The sequence below is a fragment of the Lepidochelys kempii genome, chromosome 6 (genome assembly GCF_965140285.1).
Source record: "Lepidochelys kempii isolate rLepKem1 chromosome 6, rLepKem1.hap1, whole genome shotgun sequence".
NCBI lineage: Eukaryota > Metazoa > Chordata > Testudines > Cheloniidae > Lepidochelys > Lepidochelys kempii.
In genome coordinates this window covers 46,628,886-46,645,803 of record NC_136385.1, presented here as the reverse complement: position 1 = coordinate 46,645,803, position 16,918 = coordinate 46,628,886, and the positions used below count along the sequence as shown (strand labels likewise).

General features: G+C 39.7%; 1 protein-coding gene across 2 annotated transcripts in view; it reads left to right on the top strand.

The window, feature by feature from the left end:
- LUZP2 (leucine zipper protein 2) overlaps positions 1-16,918 on the top strand; it is a 332,664-nt gene that overhangs the window by 147,368 nt on the left and 168,378 nt on the right. For both annotated transcript variants that reach the window (XM_073347817.2, XM_073347815.2), the window contains exons 2-4: positions 273-390; positions 1,898-1,968; positions 6,920-7,001. In XM_073347817.2, coding sequence (XP_073203918.1) covers positions 273-390; positions 1,898-1,968; positions 6,920-7,001 — 271 coding nt within the window. The remainder of the gene's footprint in view (positions 1-272; positions 391-1,897; positions 1,969-6,919; positions 7,002-16,918) is intronic.

The following is a 16,918-nucleotide window of genomic DNA, read 5'->3' as shown; positions in this document are numbered from 1 at the left end:
TCTCTTTTACTGTCAACTTGTGTAAAATAAAAAGCATTTGTTCCTGCCCATAACAGGAAATAGGTTGCTGTTGGCATGATGGTTTGAGGATTTATGTACACAGATGCAACAGTTTACAGTTTGTCATAAAACATTTCAGTTCCTAAACATGGTGCAAGGGGGAATGGAAATGTATCCTACTTATGATTAATAAAAATTGGATGAACTAAGACTCTGATTTCAAGTACATTGAGAAGACATTTTGAGAGGAATGCCTGTGCTTTCTGTGTTAGACACGGCTATGAAGAACTGGAAAGACAACTGAAAGACATCTTTAAGGAAAGGAGCAATATCCTCCGTCAACTGTCGAAGACCTCAAAAGAACTTGAAAGAATTAAAGTAAACCTGCAGGTTAGATTACCCTTCACTTATCTGTGATACACAATCACTCACTTTGTTTATTAGTATCTATTTGTTACAAACATATTTTCTTTTAACATGAGACTAATTGGTAATTAATGGTAACAATGATGCTTGTTTTACATGTTGTGTGTGCCAGTTTTCAGGAAAACATGGGGCGCATTACACATGCACATGAGTGGATTATGCAGTTTATGAATCCCCAAAATTTTCCTTGGATGCTTTGTTTCATTTGTTCGAAATTGAAGCACTTAATGGAGAAACCATTAGGGAGCAGAATACATTGGAATATGAGAGGAAAAAGATATTTTTTATAGATTGACTCTCTGGAGCTACCCCTTAGTCCCATTAGTGAACAATTACTCACAAAAATAGTCCTATGTTGGCTAGGGAGTGTGATATTTTCAGATTTCTAGCCGACATAGCTATGCCAGCAAAACTTTGTAGTGTAGAGTAAACTTTAGTCTAGCTAGAGTGAGATTGGCCACACTGAAATAACACTACAGAGTGTTAAATAACTCTGCAGCCTATATCTCCTGATGAGCCAGCCAACTGGTGTTAACTGGAGCATGATGGTTCTTTTAACAATTTTGGTGAGAGGACAGGACTCAAGTTAAGGGCAATACTTACTCTACAGTGAAGACAAATCCTCCATGTGAATAAGGGATTTCCAGTCTTGCTTTGGATTTGTTGGCAACCTCAATGTCAAATCTTCACATGACAGGGCAGCAGTCTCTTCATGAGGGAGTCTCTTGACCTAGTGTAAACAATGAGAATAATTCAGACTGGTTATCAGCCAGATTGCTTATTCTGACACTTGCACTGACTTGCAGAGAACTGCATTTATATGAACCACCTGTTATGAATGGGACATATATAACTTCCAACAAGACCACCCCTTGCATTGACTAGTTGAGGGAACAATTCTGGGAAATTATCTCCTCAAACAATTCACAGGACCACACTGTTATCTTTGCGGGGATGTATGGCTCCCTGTATTCCATTCATTGATGATGCTACCTTCTCTGAGCAGTAGTCTGTTGTACGTTTTAAAATGTCAGTCCGCATTATCCTGTCATCCTCTACTGCTATTTTTTATTGTTGAATTTCTTTCTTCACAATTTATATGGGGAACTTGCTTCCTCTTTCTCTTTTTTTTAAAATGAAGTTACTTTAGAACTTGCTATATTCTCATCAAACTGAATGAATAAAAAAGTAGGACTCAGGAAAATTTCTTTTTTCATGTACTTTGAATTTGATGCTGCAGAGACCAGATCTGTGCAAAGAACTCTACTACATACTCTATTAGATCAGTTCTGCTTTAATGTCTCATCCAGCACAGCTGTGTGTGCTGCAGCAAGTGCTGAATTACTGCCGCAGAAGAGCCAAACTATTTCTGCCCTTTTTTTTTCGCAAAAGAGGTCACCATTAATCTTTTCATAGTTGAGTAATATTAAAGATCTTTTTGGTAATCCTCCCTCTCTCCTTTTGTTTCCAGTCTTTGAAAAATGATGAGGCATCTGCCAAAAGTGATGTGCAGAAACTTCTGGAGTTAGGCCAAAAGCAAAGGTAAGCAGCTACCTCCTCCTTTCTTTCCTGTTAACAGACTAAAAACTAGAAGACTAAGGACTTCCATCTTTCCTTTGTTTGAACCAGTAGTACAGCACAGAAGGCATGTCCACTAGCGATCAATCAAGACTGTTAAACAAGGGGAGGGAGGAACAATGCAGGAATGCAGCTAAAATACTAGCTGATATGTAACAGACTTTACTACATAGTTGGTCATTAATAATATTCACAAGGGTTAACATTAGAACTAGATATACATCAAGGAAATTTTGCAGGATAGCTCAGAGCTGGGAACTTATTTTTTCAAGTCGACAAATTTCTGTGCTTAATGTTTTGAAAGTGTTTAGTGAATTGAGTGCCTTATTGAGTCACCATAAGTGGGCCTGATTTTCAAAGGGTGCAATGATCAGCAGGTTTGAAAAATCAGGTCTCTTTAAAATGTCTCAAATTAAAAACCTAATAATTGAGGCACCTAAAATAACCAGTTAGTTATTAGAATTGCTGGCTTTGGAGGTGGGGCATGGGTTCAGACAAAACTCATGAAACTGAGCGCCTAGTTTTGAAAATTCTTACAGGGTAATAATCTGTGACAAGAAGTAAAAAAAAGAATAAATTTGTTGGGGGTAAAATATTCATGTCAAATATTCACTTGAATCTAGTGAATTTGAGACTTTTCCATGACAAGGTATGACAGACCAGCATCCTTAGTCCTAAGTCAATACACAATGACATAGTTCACATGATTCTTACAAATGGAGTCTAGCTGATAAATTGATATGCCAATATAATTTTAACAACAATCAGACCTAGCCAATATGGGGATTATTTTCTCTGAAACAGTATGATGTGTTTAATGCATGTATGTGTCTTAGTTTTATCACAATAAAAATATACATTACAAATTAATCAGACATGACCAGTCTAAGTGCAGCATATATCCCTTTTGTTGTCATACAAAGTGACACTTGAAATCCTGTAATGATTTTATTGCTAGTATTTTGCCCAGTAGTAGTTTTGTAGCATATATTAAAATTAGATTGCTAATAGGGAAGGATTGTGATGAAATGATTTCCCAATCAGCTCTTAAATACCAAAGAAAATTGGGGACAGTTTCAGTGCCCACAGAAGTCAGTGGGGAGTCTTTCCATTTACTTCAATGGGTGTTGGATCAGACCTTCACATGCCTTATAAATGCCAAAGACAGATATTTATGTTAAATGGGGACATTTTAGACCTGTCTGAACTGTGGAGTAGTGGTGTTTAGTTAGTTAACATTTCTAGAGAACTTTAAACATGTAAACATCTATACTATTAAAATATCACCGTTTACCACTAATAACCACCTTGTAGCAAATCAGACACTATTTTTTTATCCTCCAGTTTCTCATGTAGTAAATGTTGGTAAATGTTGCCTTGAAAATCCAATATTAGCTGCTGTAATTGCTAAATATTCTTATATAAATAAGTCTTAACCATGATAACATTAGGCAGTGAACATCACATCTTGGAACTTTTAATACATGAAAAGAAATGTGCTCTTTGCAATGAATTAGTAATTATATAATGTCATTAAAACATAATGAGATGATAAAATGATGATGCAAGTTGAGAGTATCATTGTTCAGTGGTTCAAATTTGCAAATGGTCTCTGAAACATGCACCTAAAACATTTGTGGTTTCATCTTTTTGTGCATGAAAATGCCTCTATTTGTGGATGTAGATCAGCAAACTACAGGTCACTGCCCATTGTGAGTGTAGTTAACTATTTTGTGGATTCAAACAAATGTTTTTGGGGTGCACAAATGGACACACCCATGTAATTTACAAAAATATTTTAGAACCCTTTTGGAGAATTGACTCTAAATCTTCAGTCTTATAATTTGCTCTGTACATGAAGGCTACATCACAAATCCTTCACCCATAATTCAGTTTCTGTGGTAGGGTTTGACAAGCATGCAGCTTCCATGAAGTATTAGCATCAGTGAATTAAAATTGTTAATAAGCTATTTAGTCAATTTTAAATATGCCCTGTTTGCAGATGGGAATATGGAATAAGTCTTTCTGGCCAAAAATGGGTATTCCTCAGACGCACGCACCATTTTGTTCTTTCCATTCCCCTACACGAGACCCCTACCTCAGATCTGTCAATCTATCCACCCAAATGGAATGTCAGTTTTCTTTCCAAGAGAAACATGTACAGCAGTGTGCTTCAGTGGAACAGTTCCTAGACACAGATTATGTGATACATGCAATGTGCTAATGAACAGCCTGGGTTTTTCAATTTCTTCCTTTTTTTTAAAATCCAGGCTTTTATAACACTCTTCAGGAAATACCATGAAAACAAATATTGCGGGTACTCAAATGGTTAATAATTACAAACTCACTGGAGTTGGGTTCTACAGAGGTTATGGAAGTCTAGAAGCCCATATTGACAACATGGCAGGGAATGAAAATTGGCATATAATTAACGCAATGGGTTCTGTGCACCTGCCGTGATATATACCTTTCCCAGAGATTTGTATCTAAGAATAAACCCAAACACTTTCCATCTGATAAGCCGTATATCAGCATAGAAACGTATCTATCTTTACCTTGTCGTAAATCATTCTGTTAGCCTCCCCTCATGGTTTACCTAATGGAGGGCCTCATGTTTTATCTGCCAAGAGCCTGAGGCTATACCCAATCTGCGGTAAATGGAGAATAGTGTAGCTGCCCTCCTGTTAAATAGAAAACCAGCCGGATCAAGATGCTAGGACCCATCATCACTTTGGGCAGCCTTTCAGCATTAAACTCACAATGTACTTTGTTTGTAGAAATGCGGACTGCATTTGCCTTATGGGCTGCACGTTGACTAAGCCTGTTATATAGCATGAATCCAGTAAAGCGTAGGATGCCAGAATCTCAGCTATCAAAATCTCAGCTATCAGAGGGGTAGCCATGTTAGTCTGTATCCACAAAAACAATGAGGAGTCCGGTGGCACCTTAAAGACTAACAGATTTATTTGGGCATAAGCTTTTGTGGATAAAAAATCCACTTTTTCAGATGTATAGAGAGAAAATTACAGATGCAGGCATAAATATACTGACACATGAAGAGAAGGGAGTTACCCTACAAGTGGAGAACCAGTGTTGACGAGGCCAATTCAGTCAGGGTGGATGTGGTGCACTCTCAATAATTGATGAGGAGGTGTCAATACCAAGAGAGGGAAAATTGCTTTTGTAGTGAGCCAGCTACTCCCAGTCCCTATTCAAGCCCAAATTAATGGTGTTACATTTGCAAATTAATTGTAGCTCTGCAGTTTCTCTTTGATGTCTGTTTTTGAAGGGTTTTTTGGTTGAAGTACCAATGTACATGGCAGAGGGGCATTGATGGCATGATGGCACATTCACCTGCACATCTACTAATGTGATGTATTCCATCATGTGCGAGCAACGACCCTCTGATTGAATTGGCCCTGTTAACACTGGTTCCCCGCTAGTAGGGTAACTCTGTTCTCTTCATGTATCAGTATATTTATGCCTGCATCTGTAATTTTCACTCCATGTATCTGAAGAAGTGGTTTTTTTACCCACGAAAGCTTATGCCCAAATAAATCTGTTAGTCTTTAAGATGCCACCGGACTCCTCATTGGTTTTGAGAATCTCAGCTGATACAAGATGAGGTAGCACTGTTGACTTCAATGAAGATGTGCAGATTTACACCATCTGAGGATCTGACCCTAGTGTTCCTCCTTCAGAAGTCCAACTTTAATCCCTACTCTTCTGAGCTCTGTTGTAGTTTTTAAGCTGCGGTAGAAAATGGTTGTCTCCCATGGTGGTCAAGTTCTGTCACTTCAATGTATGTATTGTTAACCCTTCAAAATGACACAAACTTTGTCTATATTAGACAACATTGGAAGTGCTGCTGCTGATGGCTCTCTGGCTTCACCAGCTGTTTCAAGCACTGTTGCAGTTAAATCTGTACTACCCAGAACTCCCAAGGTTTCTAGTACCAGTGTAGATGAGGACTAATATGGTAGATGAGCCAGCAACTCAGGTACTTCTTGCCTCATCATGTACAAACCTCATTCTACACCAGTCAGGCAGTCACTGGGCTAAACTGTCTCCTGCACCTGAGCCCTGCTCAAGGCAGGCAGGGGTTCCAGCTTCCTGATCCTGAGGGTTGGTCTGTGTGAGTGGCATCCCTGATAATGCTGTTAGAATGCTCTAAGATATGTCACTGTTGTAGCAGCACCACAACCCTGGCAGATGTTCTGTGTTGGAGTGAAGGGGGTGGCTAGAGTAAGACTTGTATCAGACATAATTGTGCCAGAAGGGAATTCTCTTGTTCCACAGGAATCCTTGATTGCCATGTGTTGCCAGTTTATGGTCCATTTTCACTTCCTGAACAATGCAAAGGGGCTGGATCTCAGTAGCTAAACTTTCCAAAAATCTCTATATTTTTTGGTGATATTTCTTTTAAACAATTAGACAACTTCTTAAAAGATCCTAGTTTATAATTTGCTTCTAGAAAGAGAACTAGTGGCTTAGGTTTACTAGCTAGAATTTCTCTTTTCTTTAAAAGCAAATATAAACAAGCTCTCGTAGACAGTAGTATATTTCCTTGTTCAAAGTGCTTTTCTTTCCTTGCTTCACTGTTACTGTGACTATTCTTTTCACTAGAAATTACACAATTAACAGATGTTTTGCACATGTTTGTGCTTGATAGATACAAAAAGTAGCTACTTACCATTTTATTTATACATATATTTTGCATCAGCACTGGAGTTCACTGACCCCTTATGATTTTGTTAATAAAACACATAGACACACAACACTCCTGGTTGTTATGCTGCATAATTAAAAGAGTCTGTTTGTTAAACTAAAGTAAACAACAATAACAACCACCACCATATTTCCTAATGGAGAGTAGTGGTGAAGTTTGTGGTTTTTTTTCTTTTCAATGACTTAGGGAAGAAATGAAATCTCTCCAGGAGGCCTTTCAAAAGCAGCTTAATGAGGCAGCTGAGAAAGCAGAAAAACAGCAGGCTACTGTGAGTGATTCTCTGTCCTTTCTTCTGTATTCTTGTTTGTTTCTTCTGTCTTTCTACCCTCCTCCCTTGTGATTTATTTAATCTCAAATAGCTTTGCATGACCAAAGTTATACTTATTTATTTATTATGCACAGTGCTGTGATGACCAAGAAGACCTTAGGCCTTGCTCTAAGGAGGCTGCACCCGAAAGCCCTTTACTCTCCCATATACCACTTTATACTGGTATAATTCCATTGATTTAAGTGGAGTCATACCAGATTGAAAAGAGTGTCCATAAGAATTTAATCAGGCCCCAAAGGTCCAAACTTGATCTTATTAAAATCAGTGGGTGATTTGCCCATTGACTTAAAAAGAAATAGGATCTGGTTCTCAGTATTGTAACCCATGAAGTCAGATGAAAGTCGTCATTAATTTTTGTCTAAACCCTCCATTAACCAGGGACAATTTAATCAATCTTTGTGTGTTACTGTTATTCTGTTGAGCATAAATGGTCAGATTTTACTACTGCATAGAAAATTACAACCGTTTCTCATTTCTCTTGTATAACTGGTTTGCTGCTAGGACATAAATAAGGAAATGTCTCCTATAAATATCAGTACTTAAATAAACAGAACATCTCTGTAAACGTCTGTCTTCAATTGGTCATCAGATAACAGAACATTTTAATACCATTTGAAAGCTGTTTTCCCAGATTTCTTGGTTAACGTCTGTTTCCACCCTGGCTTGAAATACTAGTTGATGATATATTTATTTTATTTATTTAGCCATATCTAATTTATTTTCAGGCTCAAAAGACAAGAATGGGGTGAACATAAGAATAGGGTAAATAAAAAAGGGAATTAAATGATTTTGCAAAGCTTTGCAAACATTTGACAAAATATGATTTTTGGTGAAGGTTGATACTCCTCTTATTTGTATCTGAGCCAGATTGTGAATGCTTGTTTAACAAGATGTGGATTTTATTAAATGGGTTTAGGAATGATCATAGTCTCACTTATGTTAATAGGAAAATTTCTATTGGCTTCAGTGGGAGCAAGATCAGATACTGTGGCCCCAATTCAGCAAGGTACTTAAAGATAGGGTAGTTTTACGGAAGTCAATGGCGCTATTTGTGCTTAAAGTTAAGTGCATGTTTAACTGCATTGCTGAAATGCAGCCTATATCCTTGTCATATTATGTTTTTGAAAATAGAAATAGCTTTGTCCAGATACATATATGGAAGCATTCTGCTGTAAAGAAGAAATAAAGTGCATTTTATAATCAGCAATTAAAAAGCTTCCAAGGCAATATTAATAATATCTGAAAGTACTTTTTCCTCACTGTTCTCTGAAAGCTTGGGAGGGGAATCCATTCCTTTACAAAGCATTGTATCTTCTTTGCCACCTGTTTAGGCATTTATTATTGTTTGAGGGGTTGTTGTGGTTTTTTAATTTTATTTTATTTTTGGAGAGAGAGAACAAAACAACAACAAAAACCCCAACACTTAAGCTTTGCTTTGGGCTAAAAATGAAAAGAATATGCTTAATTTGATTTTTCAGTATAAAAATAAGCAGATCAAAATTAGTCTTGCCAAAGTAGTCATGGCAATGTGTGTCAAGACAATTAAGACAAATTATCAAGATAATCTAGCAATCGTATTAAAATGGGAGTACTGTCCTAAAGTCAATAGCAAAGCAGAGCACAGGACTTGTTTATCCCAGTTCTCTTCTCTAACCAGTTGAAAACATGGCAGGCCAAATTCTCAATTCTCAATTACATTGAGCACTGACCTCGGTGAAGCGTCAGTAATGTATGGTAATAAAGACCAGTATCAGTGGCAGGAGTCAAAACACAAAACAAACTTTAAATTAGAATCTCCTGACTTCTTGTTTGTTACACTGTATATGTTTAAGGTCAGTTCAACACTGGTGTAAATGAGTACATCTTCAATTGAGGTCAGCAAATAGGTACCTCTAAAATTTTGAGTTAATTTTACTCTTCATTTTTCCTATTTTTATATAAAGTTCTGTCTCTTTTGCGTTCAGTTTTACCTTCAATGGGATCTCATTCATGGTGCATTCAGGCTAGGGTATAATCCTGAGTGAAATACTAGGGACAACATTCTGATCTTAGTTACAATTCAGTGATTCTGCACCATCCCCTACCACCTTTGGAACACAATGGGATAGATCACCAGTCTAACTGAGAGCAGAATTTGTCCCAGGTTGTTGTCAACTGGTTAGGGAAGGAGATTGTGACACAGAAGACTCAGGCTCCATTCTCAGCTCTCCCAGTGATTGACCTCCCAATGATTTCAAGGGTAGCAAAGTTGAACTTTTGGTATGTGACCCTGTGACCCTGTGCAAGACAATTAACCTCTTAGTGTAGCCTTCAGTAAAATTAATTACTATTTGAAGTGTTTTGAGATGATCAGTTGAAAGATGCAATAAAAATGGAAATAATTATTATTACTGTCACTTAATCCTGTCTCTTGACAGTATTTCACACTTTTCTCAAAGCCAGTTGAATGATATGGACAAAAATCTGTAAGATATTTTCTTAATACTCGAAGAGGGAAGAATGGTGTGGAGGGTGGGGGTTGCATTTAGTTCTGTTTTACTTAACTGTAAGGCTTTAGTCTAGTCAAACATACATAGGTTTTAGTCTTTTGAAGTCAGTGGAGTTACTCCTGATTTACACTGGTGTAAATGAGATAAAAATCATTGTTGAATCAAGCCCATAAAGCCTCCAACTGGAATATTTGCAGAAAATTGCTGGAGGAGAGAAGGTTAGAATGCCTGTTCTATTCTTGGCAACTAGGAATAATATAATCAATCTCCTACTTATTGTGTGTTACTCAATTGGTAACTTAGCATTACATATTTTGAACAAATAGAGAACACCTGCCAGAGGGCAATGATGGGATCTATTAAATAACTGCAAAATGGTTGTATTTAAGAACCTACAATAATTAAGTAAATCAAATTATATTAAAAATTATTTGGAAATATTATAGATGGCTTGACCTAAATTGGCAGATCTAAATTAACAGCACCATACATCTTGAATACATTACTCAAGTGTCCAAGCTTTGCACAACTTACTATATTAATCCTTTATCGCCCACTGGCCATGTTATATAAACTAGACCTGGGCAAAATTTTATGGACTAGTAGTTTATTTACCAAAAAATGCTATTTTGTATCGATTGCAACTATTCATGAACTCAATACGAAATTGCCAAATAGTTTTGATCAAACTAAATAAATCTAAATGTTTCAGCAAATGCTGTGTTTTAATGGCTTCTGCTGAATAAGCATTAGTTATACACAAAATAAGCAAAATCTGTGTATCAGATTCCATGACTTTCCATGACCTCCATGACTTCTGCAGCGGCTGGTGCTGACTCAGGGGCAGCCTCTGGGCCAGCAGCAGCAGTTTGGGTCTGTGGGAGGGAGCTCAGACTAGGGGCAGGGGGTTGGCTGGGGCAGGGGGGAGGCACTTATCTCGGGGAGGAGGGCTCCCCCTGGCATGGCCCTGCAGCTCCTAGGCAGCGGAGGGGCCAGAGGGTGCTGCCCGTGCCCACGGGCCCCGCCCCCACAGGTACCATTGGCTGTGGTTCCTGGCTGCTTGTGGTGAGATGGGAGCAGTGCACAGACAAGCCCCCTAGCCCCTTCGCCACCTAGGAGCTGCAAGGACGGGGAGCCGGGTGGGGAGCCCCTGCCAGCCTCACCAACCCTTCCCCCACCCAATGCAAGCAGGAGTCCTGGGCCACCTCCCCCAGCACCCACGACACCCCCTTCTGCCCCCTCAGAGCACCCGCCGCTCCCCGCTCAAGTTTTAATTAGGGGTATATAGTAAAAGTCATGGACAGGTCATGGGCTGTGAATTTTTGTTTACTGCCTGTGACCTGTCCATGACTTTTACTAAAAAAACCCGTGACTAAAACATAGCCTTATATATGTGTGTCTATAATAAAATGTAGCTGTATATTCTACCTTAGAATTATAGAACCATAGGGTTAGAAGAGATTCCAAGGGCCATCTAGTCTTAACTCCTTGATAAGATGCAGCATCTTTTGGGTCTAAACCATCCAAGACAGATGTCTATCCAGCCTCTTTTTGAAAACCTCTAGTGAAGGAGCTTCCATGACTTCCCTAGGCAGTTTGTTCCATTCCCCTACGGTTAGGAAGTTTTTCCTGAGATTTAATCTAAAACTGCTGTGATGTAGTTTGTCTTTTATGAAGCATGCACTGTATGACATTTAAAAACGAATAAATCTAAACTGAAATGGGAAAAATGAGGACAAAAATGAGAGAGGAGGAAAAAAAGAAAAAAGGAAGAAATACGTTTGTTTGTTTTTTAAATCCATTACATTTCCCCCACCCTAGAACTTTTGCTTAAAGCATCTAAAACAGCTTTCAATTGATTATCTCTTTAGTTCAGTTCTTAGATCAGGGATCGGCAACCTTTGGCACACGGCCCACCAGGATAAGCCCCCGATGGGCTGGGCCGGTTTGTTTACCTGCCACATCCACAGGTTTGGCTGATCGCGGCTCCCACTGGCCGCAGTTCACTGCTCTATGCCAATGGGGGCTGTGGGAAATGGCACAGGCCGAGGGATGTGCTGGCTGCTGCTTCCCGCAGCCCCCATTGGCCTGGAGCAGCGAACTGCGGCCAGTGGGAGCTGCAATCAGCCGAACCTGCAGACTTGGCAGGTGAACAAACCGGCCCAGCCCGCCAGGGGGCTTACCCCTGTGGGCCATGTGCCAAAGGTTGCCAATCCCTGTTTTAGATTATAGAGTAATTTATAAACTCTTATTGGAAAGAAAACAGAGCTTGGATTTGTATCCCATTTTTCAGACCCACAATATTTGAAATAGCTCTGTGTGTGTGTGCAATAAAACTTTCACTTTCCTTTACTATTATACAGTATAAAGTATATTACTTTGTGAACTAAAATATTTAAGTTTGTGAACTGAAAAATATAGGTACTATATACTAGCAATTTAAAAAATGACTGAAATCTTTCAGTTATTAGTTTTAATATTGACATTAAGATGCATCTAACTGGCTTTTTAAAGTAGTGAGTAAGGATAGGCTAACGAAGACCTACTCCTAGTGATATTCACACACACAACTTTAGGTACATAAATAGTCCTATTCAACTCTCACATGTAAATTTTTGTTAGACCAGGCCCTACAGAGCACAGGGAGTGGGGAGTCAGAAATTACGGGTTATTTTTCCCACTGCTGACACTAAATCATTGTACGACCTTGTGTATGCCTCTTGGCCTCCCTGTTCCTTAGTTTATCTGCCTGAAAAATAGACATAATTATTTATCTGACAGGTGCATTGTGAGGATTAATTAATGCTTGTAAAGCTCTTTGGGATCACAGAATATCTATCAGATCTATCTACCTAAAGATGTTTATGTTGCCACCCATCACCACAGTATCTGAATGCTTGTAGAGGTGGGCAATTTTTTTATCAAAACCTTTTGTCAAAAAATGCAAATTCAGTGACACTGAAACATTTAATGAATGTGTCAAAATTGCAAAATAGGTTCAGTAAAAAATATCTGAAAAAATCTAAGCAAAACATTTCAATATATTTAAATGAAACATTTTAATATTTATGCAAAATTACTTTTTGTTTTGATATTTCCTTTGTTTTTTTTGTTAAAAAATTAAAAGAGAAAATTCTTGGAATGTAAATGTAATGTTTCTCTTTAAGTCTAACCAAATGTTTCATCTGACCCGAAACAATTTTTTCAACTTTTTTTTTTGCTTTCCTGAAAAATTAAAAAAAAAAAATTGTTGTTCAACCCAAAACAATTAAAAAAAATTGTCTGAATTACCACAGAACAGGAAATGAAGATACAATGCCTTGTCCAGTTCTTTAAAACATTTCCCCTTTCTAGCCAGGATCACTCTGGTCTTGCATGGATTCAGCTTGAGCTAGATGTTCTTTATTCAAAAGATGATTTCCTGTAGGTGGTCTGCCATTTTAGTAGTGGTGGCGTCTGCATCAATTGAGAATAATATGTAGCTGAGTGTCCTTGGCAGCCTAGCTCAAAGCATCTCAGTATCTCTCCCAATGGTTTCGTAGTTATTGAAGAGGAACAGGAGTAGTTTAAATCCCTCTGGAACCCTGCACATGGGGGTCTTCAGAAAGGAGGCACAATTACCCATCTCCACTCTCAGAATTCTGTTGTAGAGGAAAGACTGAAGCCAATATAGTGCTAGGCCATCTGCTCATGCTGTGTCAATCTTAGAACTTAGTTGTTCCTCTGTCTCTGGCACATTGGGCAGTCTAGTTCCTCTGCTGATTATGGTCACTCGCTAGTTGTGATACTTTTGCCCAGTTGATGCCAGACCATTCGATATCCTCTGTCATTGTGTTTTACCAATTCCTCCTTGGCCTTCCTCTCATTCTCATTCCTTCTTCAGATACCCAATTCAGTGCTTACTTAGCAAGTCTCCACCTTCCATATAGTGTCCATGTCACAGCCACCTGAGCCTTCTTTCTTTGGTAATATTTTCTTACTCTTACATTTATTATTTTGCCCTTTCAAGAAATGTGTAATATCTTCCTAAAATATGTGTAATGGGCAGCTTCCAATCTCTTGCCCACTGTCATCGGCCAAGTCTCTGCTCCCTACAGTAGCATTGTCAGTGCAATCACATGGAACAATCTGACCTTTAGTAGGAGTGGAGACCTCTGTTTGACCACATGTTGTTCATCCTTCCTTTAGTGGTGTTCGCTTTTCCTAATCTCGTATGAATATCTTTATTGTAGCTACATTCAAATATCACACTCCACATTTTCCTTCTCTGTCCACACCCACCTTTTGCACCAGTTGTCCAGTCTTCTAACTTCATCATCTTGGTTTACTCTGTATTTACTTTCAGTCCAATTTTTGCTGCTTCCTGTTCTATCTCTGTTGTAAGGGCACTCTGTTCCATATCATACTTAGTAAAATAATGTCATCAGCAAAGACAAGGTCCTAAAAATGATGTCTGCTAACGCATTTTACACCACCTTTGGTAGTCCGCTTCACCACCCAGTTTATTGATAATGCAAAGAAGATGGACAATAGTACATGTTATTACCAAACTTCAGTCACATTACTGATCCATTTATCCAGACCTGTATCAATTCCTACTGCACATGTATTTCCAACATATAAACTCCTTATTATGTTGATCATCTTATCAGGTATCCCTCTCTATTCCGTGTTCAAACTCAGAGACCCTCTATTTAGCAGCGAAGGTTATTACCTCTGAACTTTGCTGTCTTTCCCTGGGTCTTTCCTATCTTCCTGGCTTCTCCCCCACCCCTGGGTTTGCCAGACCAAACTCCCACCTCCCAGGGACTAATTCAGGGGTGGGCAAACTTTTTGGCCCGAAGGCCACATCTGGGTAGGGAAATTGCATGCAGGGCCATGAATGTAGGGCTGGGGCAGGGGGTTGGAGTATGTGAGGGAGTGCGGGGTTTGGAAGGGGGTGCAGTGTTCAGGAAGGGGCTCAGGGTACAGGAGGGGCATGGGGTGTGGCAGGGGGCTCAGGGCAGGGGGTTTGGGTCTGGGGTGCAGGAGGGGTTTGGGGTGTGGGCTCCGGCCTGGGGCCACTCACCTGGAGTGGCTCTGGGGTGGCAGCGGCGCGCAGCGGGACCAGGGCAAGCTCCCTGCCTGCCCTGGCCCTGTGCTGCTCCCAGAAGCAGCCAGCATCATGACCCTGTGGCCCCTGGGGAAGGGGGACAGAGTGCTCCATGCACTGTCCCCACCTGCGGGTACCTCCCCCGAAACTCCCATTGGCCGCTGTTCCCCGCGGGCCGTAGTTTGCCCACCCCTGGACTAATTGTTTGATACCTATCTCTGTAGCTCCCTTCTCCCAAGAACTAACTGCAGACTGCTTCCCCTGCAGCTCCCACCTGCTCTCAGCTCCTGGGCTTTATACAGGCCCTTTCTGTACCTATCCAGCTGAGTCTCATCTAATTAATCCCTGCTCCCTGGCTCCTCCTCCAGGGGAAGAGTTAATTGGCTCAGCTAACCATCTTAACCCCAGCAGGGCTTGTGTGGAGTGGTTTAGTTGTAATGTGACCACTAAAAAACAGTAACCAACACCTGCTCTTCTACTGACTTTGACATCCCTCAAAGAAGATGCCATCTCTTAGATACACACATGGTCTATCTGGTTGACAGATGTATTGTGTGGTGATCTCCATGTGAGCTTGTGAATCCTCTTGTCTTGGAAGAGTCTGTTCTAGAATGCTTGTGCCACAGAGATTCAGGGTCCATTTGTCATTATTAGTTTGGATGCCTTTCACTTCTTGCCCATGACTCTTTGCCAGCCAGTAGAGTTGTTGCTGATTTGTTCATTGAAGTCACCTAACATCAGCCTGGTTAGGCACATAATCCAATACTTGCCACTGCTCATAGAATGTAAACTTTTCACTGTTGCTTGCTGTATTTGTTAGTCCATGTACTTAGATTATTCTACACTTGGCATGTGTTGTTTGGAGCTGTTGTTGTTCTGTTGTTCACTGGCTTCCAAGCCAGCAGGGGTTTTCACTGTGGTGTTATCAGCATAATTCCTACACCTCTTTCATGTGTTCCTCCTCCTGAGTATAAGATTGTAGCACCATCAGACAGCATCTTGCCACACCCTGCCCATCATGTCTCAATAACGCAAGTATGCTCAGATGGTATTTTTTCATTTCTCACTTAACATGTGCTAGCTTTCCTATACTATACAGAATATGTACATTCCACATTGCTATTCCTGTTACGGATTTGGTTATCATGATTAGATGTCCTGAGATTTTATCTTCCTTTTGACTTTCACTGAGATCTGTCATACTTGGGTTTTGAGCTCCATCTGCACCGACCATCCTCAGGTTTTGTTTAACTGAACTGCTTCTGATGCAGTAAGTTTTTACCTGAGTGGGTCACAAACCCAGCTGCAGACCCCTTATCTTTTATCCAGGCCTGGACCTGGTACTGTTGCTAACAGCCACAGAGTAATTTTATTAGTAGTAAATATAAATAAAATATGAGAAATAGTAGTAATAAAGAATGCAAGATTTCCTCCAGAGACCTCTAACCATGAATAGGAATCTAACAATGAAAACCTCAGATCTATCCTGCCCTTTGCTAGCAAAGTATAGACTGTTCACTTCATTTAAATAATAGGCATTTCAGACAAAGCAGAGCCATAATAAATGACCATCTTTTGTTGAAAACAGTCTTAATGAAAAGCTCCGAAAGCCATTATGACAAAAATAGAAAAGTTTATCTGAGTGAAATATCTTTTCTTTAAGGATTCAAGCCCGCATCCTGCTGAAAATTCCAAGAGCTGCCAAGTGCCCACAGTTCCTATTCATATTAATGGCAGTTAAACGTACTTAGCACTTTACTGGATTCAGCCTCCGATGAAGCAAGTTTTCTCTCTTTTCTTCAACAGTCAGGGCAGATCTAACTTTTTTGGAGGGCTTGTCGGTTTAATACCAACAGAATGTAGTTTACTCCAGGGGCCAAATCCTGGTCTTGTCAAAGCCAAGAGTTTTTATGTTGAATTCACTGGGACCAGGATTTGGGCCCACGTGAATAAAATTTCCCAGTTTAAACCTTTGATGACTCCCCCCCCCCCCCCCCCGCATATATATTCTTGTCTGAGAATCTGCCTGCTTTGTTTTCATCCCTACCCAAAGTAAACCATTAGAATAATACAATCCTCAAAGCAGGATCATAACAGATATGCTGTTGACTATGGCAGGGCTGCCAGTTGTAGCCATAGTAATGAACAATATCAGTGCACATGCTGTACTTCAGTGCATTGTTAATTGTTCATGGCTTAACCTGTCCTAAGTGAGACATAAGAAGTGACTAAGCATCCAGCTTCCAAGCTTTGACTGTGCAATAACAATTATATGT